General features: G+C 43.5%; 1 protein-coding gene across 1 annotated transcript in view; it reads right to left on the reverse strand.

Moving 5' to 3' along the window:
* PHACTR2 (phosphatase and actin regulator 2) overlaps positions 1-20,414 on the reverse strand; it is a 153,753-nt gene that overhangs the window by 12,632 nt on the left and 120,707 nt on the right. The window contains exons 6-11 of the mRNA XM_035899905.1: positions 16,875-17,424; positions 15,042-15,244; positions 12,678-12,834; positions 10,439-10,494; positions 3,671-3,732; positions 2,542-2,679 (exon numbers count right to left, since the gene is read on the reverse strand). Of these exons, the coding sequence (XP_035755798.1) occupies positions 2,542-2,679; positions 3,671-3,732; positions 10,439-10,494; positions 12,678-12,834; positions 15,042-15,244; positions 16,875-17,424 (1,166 nt within the window). The remainder of the gene's footprint in view (positions 1-2,541; positions 2,680-3,670; positions 3,733-10,438; positions 10,495-12,677; positions 12,835-15,041; positions 15,245-16,874; positions 17,425-20,414) is intronic.

A 20,414-nucleotide genomic window follows, 5' to 3' on the forward strand; every position in this document is an offset into this window, starting at 1 on the left:
ACCAACAATAAACACAGACACACCAAATCTACTGCAATGGGTGAACCAACCCCCCCAATGAAATATGGCACTTGCTACAGACAAAAACGGGCAAGGGATTGGGTCACCTCGACAGCCCCCTGTTGAGCACGCAGCCCCGAGGGGACGGTACCCCCAGGACAGCCCCTGAGGAGCCGGTATGGACAGCAGGGGCCTTGTATCTCCCAGTGAAGACACGAAATCAGAAATGCAAGATGAACAGCATCTTTTTCAGCGGAATTAGTCACTTGGTTTGATTAGTTTTATGTAAAATTACATTAAATATTCGGACATTTCAGGCTTGTGTTTTCAGTTGGCGGATACTAAAGAACAGCAGAAATTCAGTGCACTTTGTAAACGCCTTGTTGCTTATGTTAAAAAAGAGTGATAAGCAATTTACTTCATCAGGTAATACATACAATCTCTGAAATATTCTGATATATACTATAAGGGCTTTTGTGTCTATGCCATACGCTTTCCTACCTTCACTGTGAAATGAAAGGACAGTTTATTCTTACTCGCTCTTTTCTTTCACCATTTTAAATAAAAGCAGTATCATTTCATTAATCCCTAAAGAAATCCCATCTGGTGTGCATGCCTTTCAATGCAGAACAGACAAGCGGCATGATAAAATTATAGCATCACCAGACTGTGGTCTCATAAATGAGAAACTTCATTTTAAGCAGGGGATGGTTCCATTTAGCCACAACAGCATGCTTACACGAGGCTGCTGTAATAGCTCGGAAAGAGACAGCTATTTCTCAGCACCAAATCACCAGTGAAGACACCAGAGCTCCAGCTCCGTAATATAGTTACAGTACAATTTGCTGCTCCCACTGAAATGAGAAAAATTACTTCCTTGGGAAAAAAGGGCAGGGGAGTTTCCAGGCAACCCATGGCCTGCCTTTCAGCCAAAGCCAGCAAACATGGGGATCGCAGAACCAGCCTTGGGCACTTGTTCATTACAAAACGAACTGAGATTAAAGCTGCTACCCTAAAGTAGGTAGGAAACTCCAGTGGTTTTTCTAGTGCAGTTTACCCTGGTTGGACCTAGGTGAAAGTGGAGGTGCTGGGTGCTCCGACCTTCCACAGTCTACGTGAGGACTAGAGTGTGCTCAGCACCTCCCAGAACCAACATCTACAAACACTTCTGGGTACATTTTTAATGTCTCCACCTTGACTTGACACAAGATTCTCCTTTGATTGTCAGATGAGCTGGCACTAATATTAAAATATAAGCTGAAATTAAATCAGTGCTTCACAGTCCTTAGCTAAACGACAGTGGGTTCTTGCACATATCACTTTACGTGCCAAGCACAACTTATAAGATTTCTGTAACAATTGGTTCAGACCCAGTGCTAAAAGGGCCAGCACTTTTTGATACATAAATCCTACAGTTTTCCTTTTATGAAGTGGTATAGGAGGTGAATGGAAGAGTACTTTATCTCTGATCTGCTTTTTTAGAAGAGAATCACAGAATTGTTTGTCTCATACTTTGTAGTTAGGCAGAGGAACCTGGTTTCAGCTGGGATAGAGTTAATTTTCTTCCAGGTAGCTGGCATAGTGCTGTGTTTTGGATTTAGTACTAGAAGAATGTTGATAACACACTGATGTTTTAGTTGTTGCTGGGTAGTGCTTAGACTGGCCAAGGACTTCTCAGCTCTCAGCTCTGCCAGGTGCATCAGAAGCTGGGAGGGGACATGGCCAGGATAGCTGACCCAAACTGACCAAAGGACTATTCCATACCATGTGATGTCATGCTCAGTATATAAGTTGGGGGAAGAAGAAGGAAGGTGGGGACATTCGGAGTGATGGCGTTTGTCTTCCCAAGTAATGGGGAATCCCGTTACGCATGATGGAGCCCTGCTTTCCTGGAGATGGCTGAGAACCTGCCTGCCCATGGGAAGTGGTGAATGAATTCCTTGCTTTGCTTTGCTTGCGCGCATGGCTTTTGCTTTCCCTATTAAACTGTCTTTATCTCAACCTCAGCGAGCAGCTGCATGGTGCTTAGTTGCCAGCCCAGGTTAAACCACGACAACTATTAACTGCAGTATCTTGGGGGCAAACTTCCCATGAACGCATGCTGCAGGCATACAGTCAGCTCACTGACGGTTTTGGCCAAGAACCCTTGGGAGGTTGGAGCAGCTTCTACCTTTTTTCACTTGAATGAGCTGCAAAAGTAACTCTTGGTGGCAGTGACGCAGGCTGCTGCCTGCAGAAACCTTGCCTGAACTCCACAGGTCGTGGCCACCTTTGCTAACAATGTGTGCCTGGCTTAGCAAGGCTTTAAAAACGCAAGAAATTCTGCCTGAACTGCCATTGTGGTGGCGGCAAATATGCTCTTAATAGGCACCTGAGTGGGTTTGCTTAGCTGCAAGCAGATGCACAGTAGTACCATGACAATCTCACTGCCTCCAGCAGATGCCATTCATGATGCTGGCATCAAGAGAATGTAAACCAGAGGAAAGCCCCCCAAAAGTGACAGATGCAAGCGTTTTCTTATAATCTACATTTGCCCCTTGCCTTGTCTGCGGGAGTTAACCGGGCCCAAGGCTTGTCGGCACGACGGTCGTAATCCGGAGAATCTGTGACCTCCACGTACTCGTTAAATCGAAGGATTCTTCTTGCTTGAAGTTCAGCCACTGTAGGCCTCAGGCTGAGCTGTAAGCAGGAGGCAGAAAATAGTACGTTTAATAAGATGAAATAAAATAAAAGCCGAGGGTATGATGTAATCTCAAGAGAACTTTAATGGTATTTCTAAATAGGGTCACTTTCAGGTGTCTAAAAAAAGGCACCATCCTGGGAGCGCTGCATGGGAATGGGGAAGCAGCACAGCCTAATTTCTTCAATTATAAAAATAGTCTTTGTTGGGCAGGTCACAGAGAATCGTGACAGTTATCCCTAGAATATTAATTGTGACTTTGCAGCTGTCACACCATTTACCCCACTAGGCAGTATGTCCATTAACGAAGACAGTCTGCTGCGTTCAACCATCATAGTTGAACATCTGGGGTCATTATGATGCCAAATCGTTCCCATCACCTCAAACAATAGTGACTTTAATTAATGAAGGACAATCATATTTAGGAAACTGTATTTTTGCAGAGAAGGGCAGGCTAGGGGTATGTATGAAAACTCCCCCCATCCTCTCCCAGAATGAGCTCCCAAAGTCAGGGCAGCAGATCCATGGCTGCTTTATTTCCAGGGACAACGAGTGCAATCCCACCTGCAGCGGCCAAGACCACTGGTGTGGTCAGAAGAACGGTGAAGGGGTTTCTTCGGGCCCACACTGCTCTGCTGCCCTCTCCGCTGCTCTGGGGAAGGGTGGATCTACACGTGTGGCTGCCCTCGAACACACCTGACAGCAGCGGTCGGGCTCACAGAGAAGACACATGCCACCTCTCTCCCCTGCTTATAGGGACAAACATTCAGCATGGCCAGACTCCGTATGCTTTTCCAGGTATGCAAAACCGGACAGGATGGAGTTTTCCCCCAAAATGGACTTGGCTTGCGCTGCTTTTTAAACAGATTTCTAATCTGGGGGCATGACTGATGGACATTTGCAGGAATGTACACACACTGATTTTTAGAATCTTATAAAACATAATCCTACATACACAAATACACAATATAAAAAAACCCACATCATCACCTTTCTACTGAGTCTACGTTTTATTTCTCTTTTGGCTTCCTGTTCCTCTTCTTCATTCTTCTCTGTTTTCAGAAGAGATAAAAAGAGTGAATATTTTATTATAACTGCACATACTGTATTTCTCTTGGTTTAAAGCTTCAGGACTTCAACTCCTGGTTCACGTTTCGTCATATTTCTGGGTGATCCTGCACGTGTTGTCTGCTTTTTGGATTTTGTGTGCTCTCATTCCTTTTCCCTACCCTCACTTCCCCCAATTCTGTAGACATCTCCAGTCACCAGTGTGGGTCAGGAACACAGCAAAGAGGAGGCATCTCTCATGCCCTTTCTGGGCAAGAAGTACAAACAAGAAGTACCCTGAAAGAGCTGCCTACTGTCTCAATTACTTGTCCTAACATTAAAATCACTGTTGCTTTTACTTCCAAAATGCCACCCATTGACTTTAGAGTAAGAGTCTAATTATTCATAAGGGTCAAGAAAAAAGTTTGCTCTGAGTATCTGGATCAGCCGAGTGTCCTCTACTGCTACAGGACGCAATGAATCAATGACAATTCATTTCACTGTCATTTGTTAGTGAAAATTGGGTTTGTTACTTTAATTTTTTTTTTTCTGATTTTATAATGCTGACATATGATTCAGCACTCAAGCCCTCTTGGGTAAGGGCCACTCGCTAGACCAAATGAACAAGTACAGCAGAAAATGACATGCATTTTTTGAATGTATTTAAGCATGAGACTGAAATGTGCTTTTAACAAACTTCTGTGCTAACCAAACTTGATTTCTTGAGTGACAGTGTAAAGCACGCGTACAGAGGCATGTTCATACGGACTCGGCAGTTTTTTTAATTGATATACATTTTGAAGAATATTGTATTCAGTCCACCTCTGGTGGCTACATCCAAAGTTAACTTTGTTGTGGCTGAAATATCCCACCTAGAGATACCCATGAAATTCTGATCCTGTTTCATTCATGGTTGGGGGTTATGGACTCCACGTTGCAGTTCAGGGCTAACTATAAATTTAAAGGAATGAATTTGTCTGTCGTGGATGCAGCCAACCTGTACAGATGAAAAGGTGGTTTTAAATCCCGGTACAGTCCGATTTGCCCTGTCTGCTATGGCCAGCCTGCTGTGTTAGTACAGACAACCTGGCCACAGAGGACCTTCTGTATCATGATGGATACACTGGAGACAACACTATGACAAGTCATCTCATGGTACCTGCAGATTTCTTTTGCTGACTCAAACGCTCTCACGTAAGAAGGGAAAGGGGAAGAGGAACAAATGATAAAAAACAAAAAGAAGAAAGTTACAGTAGGAAAAAGGTGACGCCAGCCCAAGACCTGCTCTGTGAGAAGAGTCCAACACCAACCCCAGGTTTCCACTGGCAAGATGCAAGTGCAGAGGCTTGCTTCCAGGATTAGGTTGGATCTAGTGTTGATGGTGATTTTCCTGAGATACTGAAATGTGAAAGTAATTTGTGGTTTATTAATAGTTTTTCTCTTAAATGGTGAAGAAATGGTTGGCTGGTTTCCATAGAGGAACTGTAAACTGAGTAAAACGGAAGAATGGAGAGTTAAAGTTCGATCGACCTTTTTGAAGTTTTTATTAATGTATATATAAATAAACAAGTTGGGTGTATTTAAGGATTTAAGACTTCAAATGAGGACTCTTTTTATAATATCTTCACCTAACAAAACCAAAAGCTCTCTAGATATTTTAGGACGGGTAAATCATCTGTAGGCTTTTGTTTAAACATACTACCTTTGCAATCAATAGACACAGTAACTGAAGTAATTAAACACAAACTATTAATTTGGGGTTCCATTCACCTGGGAATTGTATGACATTAAAAATGTTGACCCTTCATGAACTGAGTTGCTTAAGTCCTACCTCAGAAATTCTCCAGTAGCAGAAAAAAATGCAGCTGGATCTATACATCACTGTACTGCCTTTTCCGTAATTTAGTTTGTAAAATACATTCTGCATTATTCATATCTTGACATTTCTTTGCTATCTAAACTGCTGTGCCTCCTAAGAAGCAGCAATAAGATGCTTGACGGAAGAAATAGGGGCTCACGCTGTTTAATGCATAACTTAAGAAACAACCACCAACAGCATGGCCACCTGAAACACTCTTTTTCTATATTTTGGGGGAGGATAAAATAACTCAAAAAAAGTGGATCTGGACATTTAGGAAGGTTGAAGGTTAGCTGCCTGTCCCAAGCTGTGAAGCCACCTCCCTGCGGGCTGCGGAGCCAGAGTGCAGCTGACTGCACGAAGGGATGGCTGGGCATGGGGAACCACCTAGAAATGGGAGGTGAGCAAGGGCATCATCTCAGCAGCTGGGCAGAGGGTCCAGGAAGTTCCTGGAGGCAGCTGGTGAGGAGGGCTGGAAGCCCACCTTTCAGAGGACAGCTCTAACAGGAGGCACCAGGAGCTTCCTTCACTCCTGGGCAAAGCAGGTGGGGATCAAACCCGCGGGGGACAGGCAGTCTTCTGCATGAGAGATTGGGGGGCAGGAGGTGGTTTGTACATTCATGTGGTTTTGCTCCTAGGAATAAAACTTGAGAGCTAAAGGAAAGGGACTGAAATCTAGTGGCTGCTGCTAATACCTTGAATCCGCTGCCTGGCCAGCAGCCCTCCGTCCGTGGCACTGCCTCCTGCCTGAAGCACCCATTTCCCATCTCCAGCCTGCCGGGCAGAGCCTTGCTTTAAGCCCCGTGCTACAGAAACTCTGCCCTGACACAAACCCCTACCAACAGTAGCACCTGCAGCATATTTTTTTTGTCTTCTAAGGTAAAAGTTTTGCAAGTTGCTGTAGTGAGTTAAGAAGCTGTGTGGTGCTAAAAGTAATGGGTCTGGTGCTCCTGCTTCCTTCAGGTGCTGTGGAAAATTCCCGCTGGAGGGCCACGTTTTGGCTGCAGGTATGAACTGACTCGCTTGCCCAAACAGGAACACATTAATGCATAGGAACACACATCTGCCTTAAAAGCAGATCTAATCTGTGTGATGTGGAGAAAGAAAATATAAACGCAGCATTCCCAGCTGGAAGCCCCCTCCTCGGATGTCCCACTGCTGCCCTACTGGCAAAGGACCAGCCCAGCGAGTGCCCTTTGCTTGCAGGAGTCTCCAGTTAGATCCCAGCAAAACTCTCGTTTCCCTCCTTGCCTGCCTGCAGCTCCTAGGAGGTCAAAGTGGGATTTGACTCCTAATTGAAACAGTTTTGTTTAGTGTTACTTATCGTCGCCTTTGAGTTAAAAAAACCACTGGTCAAAGCAGAACAAGCAGCCTCCCTGGCCTCTATACATTAGTGCTCCTGCAACTTTTGCCACATTAGATCTGGTTGCTTTCTGTTCTGTGGGACATCGGTTTCGTAGCAGAAGGGGAAAAGAGAAGAGAGAAATTGTTCTCCCTGAGGACTGCTCCGTTATTGACCGGAAAGTACTCCCGGAGCGTAAAACTGAACTTTCCATTGTGCCCTATGGGATTAGCTATGTTTAGACAAAGCGCTTGCCTCTTGCAGTGCTCTGGAATGCACAAAGCCATTTCTCTTTCCTGGTTTTACAAGCAAAGATGACCATTAATATTGCTTAATGAGCATGAGAGCTAAACCCTGCTTTCCACAGAGGCGGGACTGACAGGCATGCAGGTGCACCGTACCAGAAGTTCACTGTCCCTTACAAATACAGGAAAAAATACAGCTATCTTAATCTGAAATTCGTGGAAGAAAAAGAAGTTTCTTTGCCATAAGGCAGTACTATAAATACTACTGGCTCAAAGCCAGTACAGAGGAAACCTGTCTTTATTAAAAACACAGGGCTTTATCTAGTCCTTCAAGTGGACTCTTGAGTTATCATAACTTTGTTTTAGTGTGGGAAGATTCAGAAGTCTGGATAGTTTTACCCAAATTGTTTTTATACAAATCTGCCTGCGATGTCTTGCGATCGTACTCGGCCACAGGATTTTCAGTAACGGGTTTATCTGGAAATATTATCAAAACAAAACTTCTTGCAGGACAGACTTCCTCCCTAACTGGAAATACAAAAAAAAAGAAAAAAATACAGACTTTTTCTGAACCTTTTAAATGATTTGGGCTGAACTTAATCCTGAAATAAACATTTAGACCTTTACCACTTAATGTAGCTTCAAAGTCTGATAAATATTACTCAAAACAATACTTCCCCTTAGCTGCAGCTTACATACACGCAATAATATAACCCCTTCTCCCCATCCCCTGCTTAAAAATAGGAGGAAGGAAGCTTTATGAAAGGAATCCCAACTTATTCACAAAAGCCGCCTACAACAACAAAGGCATTTAAGAGACGTAAACATTTTCGAATGATTGGCAGGAAGGGAATGTAATAATTTTGATAAATAATACAACTGCCTTAGCGCTGAGAGAGAGCTTGCCCCTGAAAGGGCTCCGAGTCAGACTGTCACCACAAACCCCGGCTTGCTTTGGTTTGCTTTGCTTTTTACTGTCAACTTGAAATATTTTATAGCTTGCTAATGAGCAAAAAGCAGTTTTGGATTCTCCACTTGCTCATCAATGACACTGCAATTTTTTTGTGATTTATGATGCTGCTTCCCAGCCTGGACTTCTTGCTCTCCCTTGCCTCCTTAAGACAGCCCCCTGGCAGCAGCATGAGAGGACGGCTGGAGGTACTGAGCACAAAGCCTGGTGCACGCTGCCGAAAGCTTAAAGTAAACAAGCCGAAACAGAAGAAATCTATTAACTGCTTGCCCATCTTGAGCTACTTATTGCAAAATCAGTGAACGGGATAAACAACGGCAAAAGGGATATTAAATACGCTGCAGGTTCGGTGCTAGATGAGTTACCTAGAGATTAGCCAGGCAGAGAGGGCAGTAAGAAAGCCCAGCTGGTGCTCCCAGCTCAGTGCCCATATCCTGGCCCACCAAAGATGTTTTGGAATGACCTTTCTCACGTAGTCCAGCATGAGCGGTTTGTCATATAAAAAAAAAGATCAGATTTCAAATTTTACCTTTATTTATGCAATTTATAGGTTCAGAAATTATAGTCTTAGAAAGTCTGTTCACATTATGTATCGGACAGGAGCCCCTTGAACCCTCTCCTGTGTACTACAATGCATGAACTGTAGCTTCCCTTTCCAGTAAGACATGGCACTATTTGGCTTTTGAGAACTTAAACAACAGCAGTAGGATTTCACTAGCACGGATGGCTGCCTGAAAGCCAGTAATTGCTACGTCTCCTTGATTTGCTGGCCTGAGCAGGTGACAGAGTGATCAGTCCATGGACTTTTGCCATGTAAACAGCCCATTTTCTTTTCTTCCATTAGCATGCTGTGCACCAGGGTTGCACAGATGAACTCCAACTTTTCTGAACGGTTGTTGGAAATAATGGCATTATACCTGCTCTTTCAGTTACATCCAGTGTGGAAGGTTCTTATACCCTAAGAATAGATGAATCTTTGGATTTGTTGCTACGTGTGAAATGCTTCCACATGCATTTTCTTCATTTATGTCTTCTACTTAAGCATCGAGTACTAGCTACCCTTGCAGAATGAGCACAGGGCTAGAGGAGTTGGGCATGACAACTGTTACAGTATGTGTTTAGGTAACATCACTATGATGGAAAGATTCATAAAGAAAGACAAAAAAATGCCTGTTCTGAAGCATTTGCCAGCCTAAGAACAAACCCAACATAAGTAAATGGGGGAATAGGTATAGAGGGTAAGCATCCAATGTACTTCATTCCTAGTGATCAGTCCATGGACTTTTGCCATGTAAACAGCCCATTTTCTTTTCTTCCATTAGCATGCTGTGCACCAGGGTTGCACAGATGAACTCCAACTTTTCTGAACGGTTGTTGGAAATAATGGCATTATACCTGCTCTTTCAGTTACATCCAGTGTGGAAGGTTCTTATACCCTAAGAATAGATGAATCTTTGGATTTGTTGCTACGTGTGAAATGCTTCCACATGCATTTTCTTCATTTATGTCTTCTACTTAAGCATCGAGTACTAGCTACCCTTGCAGAATGAGCACAGGGCTAGAGGAGTTGGGCATGACAACTGTTACAGTATGTGTTTAGGTAACATCACTATGATGGAAAGATTCATAAAGAAAGACAAAAAAATGCCTGTTCTGAAGCATTTGCCAGCCTAAGAACAAACCCAACATAAGTAAATGGGGGAATAGGTATAGAGGGTAAGCATCCAATGTACTTCATTCCTCTGCCTCTGACTGAATTATAGACTTAAATTTTTCAAGAGAGATACTGAGGAAGGATTTAATCAATGGGAAGATACTCAGTGAGAATGTTTCATACAAGTTTCAGTACAGAAGATGTCAGAAGTGGATATGAAGGCCAGTATGCTGAAGTGGTTGGCATATATCTATTCGCTTTCCCCTGAATGCTTCACCCCTCCTCCTTCTACTCCACCTTCCAACCTCTGCCCTTATATCCTCCCCCTCACAAAAATTAGGCGGAAGTTTCACCAGCCTAGAACTACTTCTAAGGGGTATCTAAGTCATTCCTGGTCTTTGGGGCCGGCTTCAAGAAGTGGGATTGAGACAAGCAAAATTCAGCATCTTGAATATATGCAATTTTCACAGCTACTGTTACAGGTTAGTATATAGATCTAGTGTTGACATGTTATTTTTGAGAACATAATTTCTCTCCAGTTATGGCTCTAACACAGGAGCAACAGTGACAGGCTTCCACATGAATCCAACATACGCTCACTTTCTACGTAAATACTAGCTGAAACCTGAATAAAATACTTACGTTTTAAGATATTTCTTTGCTCTAGCTCTTCAGTTGTAGGCCTCTGGCTGAGTCTCCTGGGAGAACAAAGTAAATGACCGATTGAAAACGAGATCCAAATAACACAGTATGATTCGTAATACAGCTTAAAAGGTATTTCTCATATGGTCATGCTATTCTTTGCCAGCAGAGGTATTCAATAACACAGGCAATTTCCAGACACAGTTTTAATAACTGTGCGTGTAAGCACAATACTGAGTAGCCATTTATTTTAAAAGATGTACTATTGCCACTCAAGCACAGAAATAACTGATATTTGCATAATATCACAGGAATTTTGCCAGCAAATTTAAATTCCTTGCTTACAGGTAGAGTTTTATGAAAGAGTTCATAAACCTTTTTTGTCCTCAAGCACCATAATTATGTTAAGTTGTGCAATTGTATGATTATTCTCAGATATTTTGAATACAAGTCCTATTCATTATTTTTTTGAAAACCCCTGCAATATAAGCTGTGCATTCGTCATTGATTTGTATGTACAACACAGCTGGGAGTTTTAATTGAAAGTTAACTTCATTTAGTTACCTACATATAACAACTGCCATAAAAAAAACCCTGAGATATTAATTTTCTGGTTTGTACAGTGGAGAACATGGTTGATATTGTCTCTATGTTTACTAAACAGGTTCACTCATTCACTTGAGAAAAGGAGCAATAAGGATTTCAGCAGTAAAATTAATTTTGCAGATGTGTTAGAGGTCTCTCTATGTCCAGCAAACCTCACACAGTTCACTGCAGATTATCTTTGGCCTCATGAAACCCACCTCATTCAAACCACTCTCGGACTTTCAGCTTTGGCGGGGAGGACCAGCAGGTTTACCCCAAGCGACCAGCCCCTGATGTAGGAAGTCCCAGGCTGGGACCTGACCCGACCCTGACCAAACTGTGGGAACAGGTTTCCCATCAGACCTCAATGCTGCTGGGTGCTGACCACCATGCCAGGCATTTTTAAGGAACTGGTGTCAAAGTTGGTTGTGATTTCAGGCATGAGCACAGTCCTGACACGCATGGGTATTGTCCCCTGCCACCGAGGCAGAGCTGCATGGGGAGCGTGCACGCTTCCCAGCAGAACCAGCAGCTCTCCCTGTGCAAGGAGCTCAGGATGGGAACTGGAGCAGCTTCTACAGTTCAAGCCCCCAAGGGAGCGCCAACAAGCAGGATGCGATCACTGGAGCTGGGATTCGGTCAGGAAAGCGATGATAACAACCATGCCGCTCTGTTAGCAGAAGAAAAATGATCCTTGGGCTTTACACAAGAGATGTATCACTCTTACAATGAAGGGATGAAATAAATGACTCAGCCAGCCACCTGCTTCACAGAGCAACTCAGCTCATCTTCCAAGTGCTGATGCAGGACTGCTGTACTGGAGCAGCACCAGCTGGGCTACCCGATACCTGGAAATCTCCAACAAACACAGAACAGGCTCCAAATCCGCCTGAACAACATTTCTGAGCACAAGAGAAACAAGGACAGGTCTGGGAAAATCCAGACATGTTGTAGGCTATTCTCAGAGACCCTGAAAGCCAAAATTAACATTTATGAGGAATTTTTTTTAAAAGCTTTTAAAAACGCAAGTGAAAATTAGTCTTTTTCATGCGATGTTCTTAAGTCCAGGATGAGAAAGTTAACATATATCCCATAGCAGTCCATCAGCATGAGAAACACATGCTTCAGAGGTGAGGACAGGAAAACACTAAACACTGAGCTACAAAGTCAGCCTCCATGCACTTCTTTTGCTGGAACTAGCACATGAGCAATGAAGGAGTCAGAGAGCAGGAGGAGGATGGGGAGGGCCAGGAGGGATGAACATGCACAGGCATGCTCTGTGCATCAGGAACTACTGCGCTGTCTGAGATGGGGATATACATGTGCAAGTCCCTGCTAACCAATGTGAGAAAAAGCTTGAACCGTGGCACTGATCATTCTGCAGTCACTCTTATTCGCTTCCTCTTTTTTTTTTTTAAAAAAAGACCAAACAACCCCAAAACCCAGAAGCTCTCAGATTTGTTTCTTACAGAACAAAAGTGCATTACTGACATTTGAAATTTTTTTTGAGAAATAAAAATACTGTTTTCCAGGCAGTTGTACCACAAAGATCCTGCACCACACATTGGGCTGCATTTAAAACGTGAACCCAATGTTCTTGATTCTCTTCCTCCACCTCCACCCAGCGAAACCACATTCACCCTGCCACTGATACCTCACTAGCTTCGTTCCAATCTGATGTCTGATTTCCTGCCTCTCCTCTTCAGATGTGCGCTGCAAGATGTTTTTGTCTTCTAATTCTTTCTTAGATGGTCTGTTGCCAAGTTTGATAGCAAGAGTATCCCTGCGACGAATTTTACTTGCCAAAGAGCCTGAGGAACGGAGAGGGAGGGTAGATTTAGTTCATTCATGCTTAGGTTACAGGCACAAACTCCGAGTAAGAACTTTAATACCTTCCCAAAGCAGCCTTGTTCCCACATGAAGGAGAGGAATTTTAATAAACATCAAAAGAAAAATAGTTTTAGCCCAGTTCACAACAATAAAAAGCTGAAAGGCTTGGATGAAAAAGCTACCAGACAAATTGATAGAGAAGATTTACAAACATCACTTGTCATCTGTGAAGTGATCAGTTAAAAATGACAAATCTTCACTTAAGCGTCTTTGAAGTCTGATACATTACACGTTGGTTTATTTATCTACTTAGTATATTTAGCAACCTGCTGCTCTTTTTCTTCAGCCTTAAGGTTTAGTCTCGTTCTCTCACCTTTTCCCCCATTCCTTCAATATTTTTTTCAATCTAATACCACTTAGCTCTTGTACAGTGCTTTTCATCTTTAAATAATTTGTAAATTAAAACAAAAAATAGAGTTTAGAAAAGTGCTGAGAGTGCTTGCAAAGTGACTTTGGCAGGAACCCCCAGGCACTGAAGCAATCTGTTTATCCATCAAATAGATACCATAGGGGCAAGGGCCGTGCAATTTTGCCAGTGTTAGCTTCAGCCAGCTGCGGAAGGAAGAGTATTTTCCATGGCCTTTAGTCCTTCCCTTGTCTCTTGATATTCTGACCGAGGGGGCTACATACGTCCTAGGTTGGCAGGTTTTCATGATGTTAGACAGTTTGGTAAGACCACAGGCTCCCAGCTCACTTCTCATACGGCATCATGATGCTGTCTGAATACATGAATTTTTGGTTCCTACAATTTTGGATCATATTCAAACCAAAAGCAGAACTTCACCTTCTGCTGCACCAGTGTCCAAGGAAAAAAAGAAAAAGCTCATTTTCCCTCGCTCTCCTTCAGTACACAACACTTCTGTGTTCTGGCCTTCTTCACTAAGCACAGCGAAGCACCTCCTCCTCAACGGCTGCGGGCAAGGCTCTCAAGCCATGGTTTGATGGTCATTTTATTCTGACATAAGGCCATCCTGCAGGTGGTGGGGGTAGGGTTTCCCTCCTCTCTACCCCTGACAGGTTGTTGCTGCCACCTCCTTTGCTCCAGCAAAGGTGCAACCACGTGGTGAGCCGGCTCAGGGAACCAACTCTACCGAAAATCAGCTACCATGGCAAAACCAAACATGAGCGCTGGCCAAAAGGAAAAAAAAAAAACAGCTGGGAACAGGGATGGGGCTAGGAGTGGGCAGCACAACCCCCCTCAGCAGCAGCAAGGACTTCTGCCAAATGATATATGGTGATGATACAGCCATGACCCCAGGTGAAATTTCAAAACTGCAGGTTTAGAAGTAATCTACTGTGATCTGCTCTGTCTGCCAAGGTGCTCCAATGCTTAAAAACACCCTGATCAAAGAGGAACAAATGACTTTTAGAGAGTGAAGCTGCTGACTGACAGGCCTCCTCTGTTGTCCACCCCTGCCTGTTAGTCCCACAAGAAACTCTGGGATTTCTAGTGCAGTTCAGTTGAAAGCTACATTGATGCTTTAACAGTAGAGGTTTATGACATGGGCAAGCCAAATCAATGGCTCACTGATGCCCTAATGTGCAGGGCTTATTCCATCCTCATGTTCTCCTGAACTTCTCTCTTCCCACCTCCACTCCCATCTGCGCAATACCTGATATGCTTCCATCATTGCACGGGCCCCAGCAGGTTTCTGATGACAATTGTCTGGGAGAAGTGGGACACTAATTTCTCAGCAGTGGTAAAACATTAAATCATCTAAAACCATACCATGCAGCCATACCCTCCTCTCTTTACTTTGAACTAGCATGGGTCAGGCATGCTCACATAACACAATGTGCAAAGGTAGCCTGCAACTTCTTGGTGGGATGCCCTGCCAGAGAACCATATCCTGGAACAGAATCACCCACGGACTGATGTGCTTGCTAGCAGCTCCATCCCAAAGTCTTTGCTCTCCTGAAGGCCACAATTTAATGGAGGCAGCTGCACAAAACCTCTCTGGGTGTAGATGTCTTCGGACTACACTCAACCAGTAAGCTCCAGTTAGCAATCTGGATGCAATCACAGCAGCTCAGGAGGCTCTCTGAGCCAGCCTGGCCAAACATGCGTATTGGATATATCCAAAGGTGGCCATCCCTTCCCAGTATACCCTTCTTGTCAGGGGCTTACTTTCAGCACTTGCATTATCATCATCGTCATCATCATCATCATCATCTGTGTACAGTATCGGTCCGTCAGAGTCTGAGTCGCTGCTGTGGCTCTCTCTGCTACTTTCACTCTCAGGAGGGGCAGCACCGTCAGAAGCCTCCTCCACCAGTTCAGAGTGTGCCTGGTCAGGTGCCTCCACTTCTTGGCCTTCTTTGGTAGCCAAGCTGTTGATTCACAAGCAGACATGGTGTCACATTAACGCAAGCAGCACAGAACACAAATGGGAGACAGTCTGTATAAGCAAGTATGAGAACAAAAGTTCTGTTACTCAAACTAACTTCTTTCTAAAAAAATACATATATAGAACATATATAAAATACGCATATGTGAGAGAGTTGGGGCTGTTCAGCCTGGAGAAGAGAAGGCTGTGGGAAGGCTTGTTGCCACCTTTCAGTACTTAAAGGGAGCCTATAGGAAAGATGGGGACAAACTTTTTAGCAGGGCTGGTTGTGACAGGACAAGGGGTAATGGTTGTAAACTAAAACAGGGCAGTTTTAGAGTAGATACAAAAAAGAAATTCTGTACAATGAAGGTGGTGAAACACTGGAACAGGTCGCCCAGAGAGGTGGTGGAGGCCCCATCCCTGGAAACATTCCTTGAATGGCCAGGTTGGACGGGGCTCTGAGCAACCTGATCCAGTTAGTGGTGTCCCTGCTCACTGCAGGGGGGTTGGGCTAGATGGCCTCTAAAGGTCCCTTCCAACCCAAAACATTCTATGATTCCATGTGTCTGTATGTATGTATGCTAGGAGAAAGGATGCAAACAGTCTGGAATGACATACTGCAAAGCCTGTATGAAGAAAAAATCCTAATTCTTTTTTTATTTCTTGTGGGATGGGACCAACTGTACATAAAAGCTACTAAGAAGATAAAAACAGCTCATAAAGTTGGGGGTGAGAGGAGCGAGCTGGAGAGTGGAGGGGAGTGCAAAGCTTCCTGTTCTGGAAGCCTAACTCCATTGCAAATACAGTTTTACTGCTGTTGAGTCCAAAGTGTTCATGTTCGTCACTGATGAACATGGAATCATCAGCAGAGTGCTCTCCACCTTGGAAAATCTTTATGTAAAGGAAGGGTAGAGCAAGTGGAGAAGTAGCATGGGACCGTACTGCTGGCACAGAGATACCAGCAAGAATTTAAAGTAAAGTCTCTAAACTCTCGAGGGTTGTTATGAAAGATGCTCATTCTCATGGCAGGGAAAAGACAGATTAATAAGCCAGTTTCTTTTTTGCTGGCAACTATTTTATTTAAAAAATGTAGTTATGACCTTGCTCTTGCCTAGATTTTATAGTACCTGAGACTTAGACAAACTATTAGGCACCGATAGACCAAACACCTACTAACCAAAGCCTGAAACTGTCATTTTCAGCTCTGCAAGTAAATTCAGCTATTGAATCGAGAGCTTTAGCAGTGAGATATTTAATGATATCGAGGAAAAAAGTAAAACCCCCTGGTAATTCAGCATCATTTCTTCTTTGCCTTTGAGAGAGAGAAACAAAAGTGTTATCAGCTACCAGCTGAGCTGCTGACTGCAGTGGTCACATTAAGCCACGCAACAATGCAGGAGGCAGGTTATGAGCAATGACCTGGGGCAACATGAGGTACTGCAGGCACATGGCTCAAAGGCATTGGCAAAGAACAAATTGTGCTGGGATGCCACACTGCCCTGGGCCTCCAAGGAATGTACACACACTGTTACCAGTCTGCAAAAGAAACAGAAGTGTCCCTTACGAGCAGAAATGTGGCTTCCTTGGCTGTGGGTCTTTACCCCTTACCCATGACAGCCATACCACCTTACCTTTTTGCGTCTTCTCCATGAGCATCTGGACCGCTGTCTAGGGCCATACTGCTCAGGCTCTCGTCTGTGCCATGCTCCGCCTGGAGAAGAGGTTTAGTATCTGACCCGGGGACGGCCAACCCTGCCATGCCACCGTCTGACACGTCTTGGGCATCTGAGGAGAGAGCAGGCTCACCGGCTGCAGCAGGGAAAGGAGGTGGAAGTGGAGGTGGAGGAGGGGCAGCGGTGGGAGGAGGGGGGACGACCAGCTTGCTCGGTTGGTCTGCGTCCTCTGTTTCAGAAATGACAATGGAGGGTTGCTCAGGCTCGGGTTTTTCTGCCTTCGCTTCCAACCTGTTGGCTGCGGCACCTGAGGGGGAAGAAGCAGCCCCATCCGGCGCTGTTCGTGGGCCTGACTGTTTCCCAGGTTTCTTTTTGCCCCTGGGAGTCCCCGATGTGCCTGATTTGCTGGAAGTCTCCTTAGAGGCTTTGGGATGAGATGATGTGGACGAAGGAGATGGTGATGAAGAGGACTTGGAGACTGGTGGTTTTTTTGCATGAGAGGAACTAGCTAAAATAAGAAAAAAGAAAGCATTTTACAGTCTTGCAACCATATGATTTTTGCATCATTCTTTCTGCATGGATTGACATGTGCCGATATTTTAAGAACGAAAAAATTACACTTGATACTTCTACAATCCTTCATCTATATGCTTAAGACAAGTAAATGTTGCAGTTCAAATCTCACCTTTGAGGTGGGAAAAACGGAAATGATGAATACTTGCCCAAGAACAGCAGAGGGGATCAACCTCACAAGCAGTGAGAGTTTCATTCTAGTATTCTGCATTGGCCCACTACAACTTGCCTGGACATCGTCTGAAAAGTCCACTACTTATTCCAAATGTGTTTAGTGCTCTATTTAAAAAAATTGCTACGAGACAGAGAAAACTGCTCAACCTTTTCTACTTTGTGAATTTTTGGTCTAAGCACTAGGAGAAGACCGTGATTTTCCTTATGCTTTTCAATGAGCACTTCAGGACCATTATGGGTATCACTTAATTACCTTTCAGAATGTCATTCCAAGTGGTGTGCTCCTAGTTAATGGCAAGCAGCAGAGGACAGCAAAACAAGATGTGCTTTCAGGTCCAGCTGTGCACGTCCATAAAATAAGAGGCAGAAACCACTGAGCTCACTCTGCGCAACCCATCTCCAGAAGGGAGGAGGCACTGAAGGCCTCCTCTATATACTGGAGGTCTTCGTCTTACCAGTGACCAACTCAGGTAGCCTTGAAAATGTAGTGACACAACGTTTTGACACCAGTTGTACAAGCTGACCAGTGATGTTGCTGTTTAATCCTGTGACACTTACTGTATTGAAGCATGTATGCATCAATGCCCAAGTTTGCAAGAGATTTCAGCTAGCCTGCATGCCCATGTGCATTCCAGTCACATTTCTGGTTGCTGTGCTGATGCACCCATCATCTGGACTGGGAGCTTCAGACTGCTGACTTTCATTTAAAAAGCAATAAAAATGACAACCATCTTAACGATTCAGTCCTTTTCATCCAAATGCATCCAACTCAAACACTTCTGCTGTAGGAAAAACACATTAACCTCAAGAGAACAAATGAAACCATTATAAAGCTTCACAGCAGCCTTGCGGCTAAGCTTACCGAGTAAGACAGAAAGCTGTAATAGAAATCTGCTGAAAGGCCTACTTTACTATAAGCATTCAAATAACAACAAAACCCCAGCAGATTAGGAGAACCAAAATACAGATACGGGCCATAATAAGCTCACGATGTAAAAATGGCTTTCACAGTGAGACTGTTCTCAGTCTCAAAGAAGATGGAAAATGATTCAGAAGACACATTATACTGTTCTCTTCTGTCGATGAACGTTATGGTTTATAAACATTTAGAGTGCTGTGAGGCTTTCAGTACATCTGGAAAAATCCACGGAAACTCATGACTTCAGGCACATCACTGCCCCTCTTGGTGCTGCACGGTAAGCGTGAAGGGCACAGTACAGAATCTACTGGTGTTGCACTAATCACCCACATCAACTACAAATCACTGACTTAACTTACCGCCAAATCAAAAGGAAGCAAAGAAATGGTACAGGCAGCCGTTTGTAATTGCAGTGGAAATAGATGGTGGCTCCAGCCTGCGTATTACTTAGCAGAAACCTTACTGGGTAGGTGGATGGTGGTAAGCAAGGGCTCTGGTTCTGATCCAGCAAAGCACTTAAGCACAGCTTGGAGGTCAACAGAACCAGTTACATGCTTAGACTTAAGAACACCAGCATAATGCAAATATACAGCCACACTAAAACTGTTGCTGGGAAAATGTCAAAAGATATTTCCATTGAAAAAACCCTTACATTCTTCTCAGAACCTTTCTGGACCTGCAATCAGATACAGCAACTTGAAAGATTTCTCCCAGGGAAAATCCTCCCTACACTTTCATGTGGGTCAAAAGTGCTATTGCTATTGTTGCTTTTGCTGGGCTGGCTGGCAATTTTCTGTCCTGCCTCTTTTTCAGTAGATTAGAATTTTGTTTAAACGAAAAATTTCATGGCTGTTACTTGCCTTTTAGCACATATCCATGCTTAACTTTAAGTTTCTCCTTCTCCCACCTTTGCTATTTCAGTTTGGAAACCTGCTGTAGTGCCCTCAGGAGAGCCATGGCTCAGCTGTTACTCAAATTCTTCTTCATGGGATTCACTGGATCACTGACTGCATCATGTGTTCGCTTTCACAGGGATCTGATAAACCTCCTGTACTAAATACTGCTCCCGATCAGCTCTATTTAAAAGTATTGCCCTACTTCAAATGAACACAATGTACCTAATGTTGGAAGAAATTACCAATAGAATATGTATTATTTTATATAAGAATAATATATATAACCATATATATATATAACATAAGAATATGTATTATTTTATATGAGGGGTATATTGATCTATTTTATACCTGTATGGTCTCAAGCATTGCATAAAATTTCAGCAAGGCTACTAAAAGATAAGTGTGGAATCTGAATGTATTTTAAGAACTGAGACACCTGAGAGCTTGTTACCAACCATCGGTCTAAACACTTCTTTATGCAATGGGTTGTTTTATTTCTGAAAGGTCTGCTGTTACAAGGTTCCTTCACCTGGGAAGAACTGAGTTTTCCAGCTGAATGTGAAGTACAAGCAGCAAATCCTGGGTTTTCAAAATATTTATTCTTATGGTTGTCTGATGTAGTAAGGACAGTTAATACCAAGTTAATGGATATTTTATGGCAAAGTTATTATTGTAACTCTAGCAGTCTTGCAATGTTTTCAAACAGACCTTTTCTGTGTGCTTCAAATATAAAATGTGCCAAAATGTACAAGCTATGAAGAGGTATACTTGGAGAGAAAACTGGAGGGACTGAAGGGCTTTAAAAGATTGACAGAGGATTGAAAACACAAGGCTTGTGTAAGTTGGCCAATGCATATATACAGTCCATTCATCATAATATTGCTTGTGTTCAAGTTATATTTGGATGTTTTCATTTTGGTCATTATCTAAATT

This window comes from Egretta garzetta, unplaced genomic scaffold (assembly GCF_000687185.1).
Source record: "Egretta garzetta isolate BGI_Z169 unplaced genomic scaffold, ASM68718v1 scaffold397, whole genome shotgun sequence".
NCBI lineage: Eukaryota > Metazoa > Chordata > Aves > Pelecaniformes > Ardeidae > Egretta > Egretta garzetta.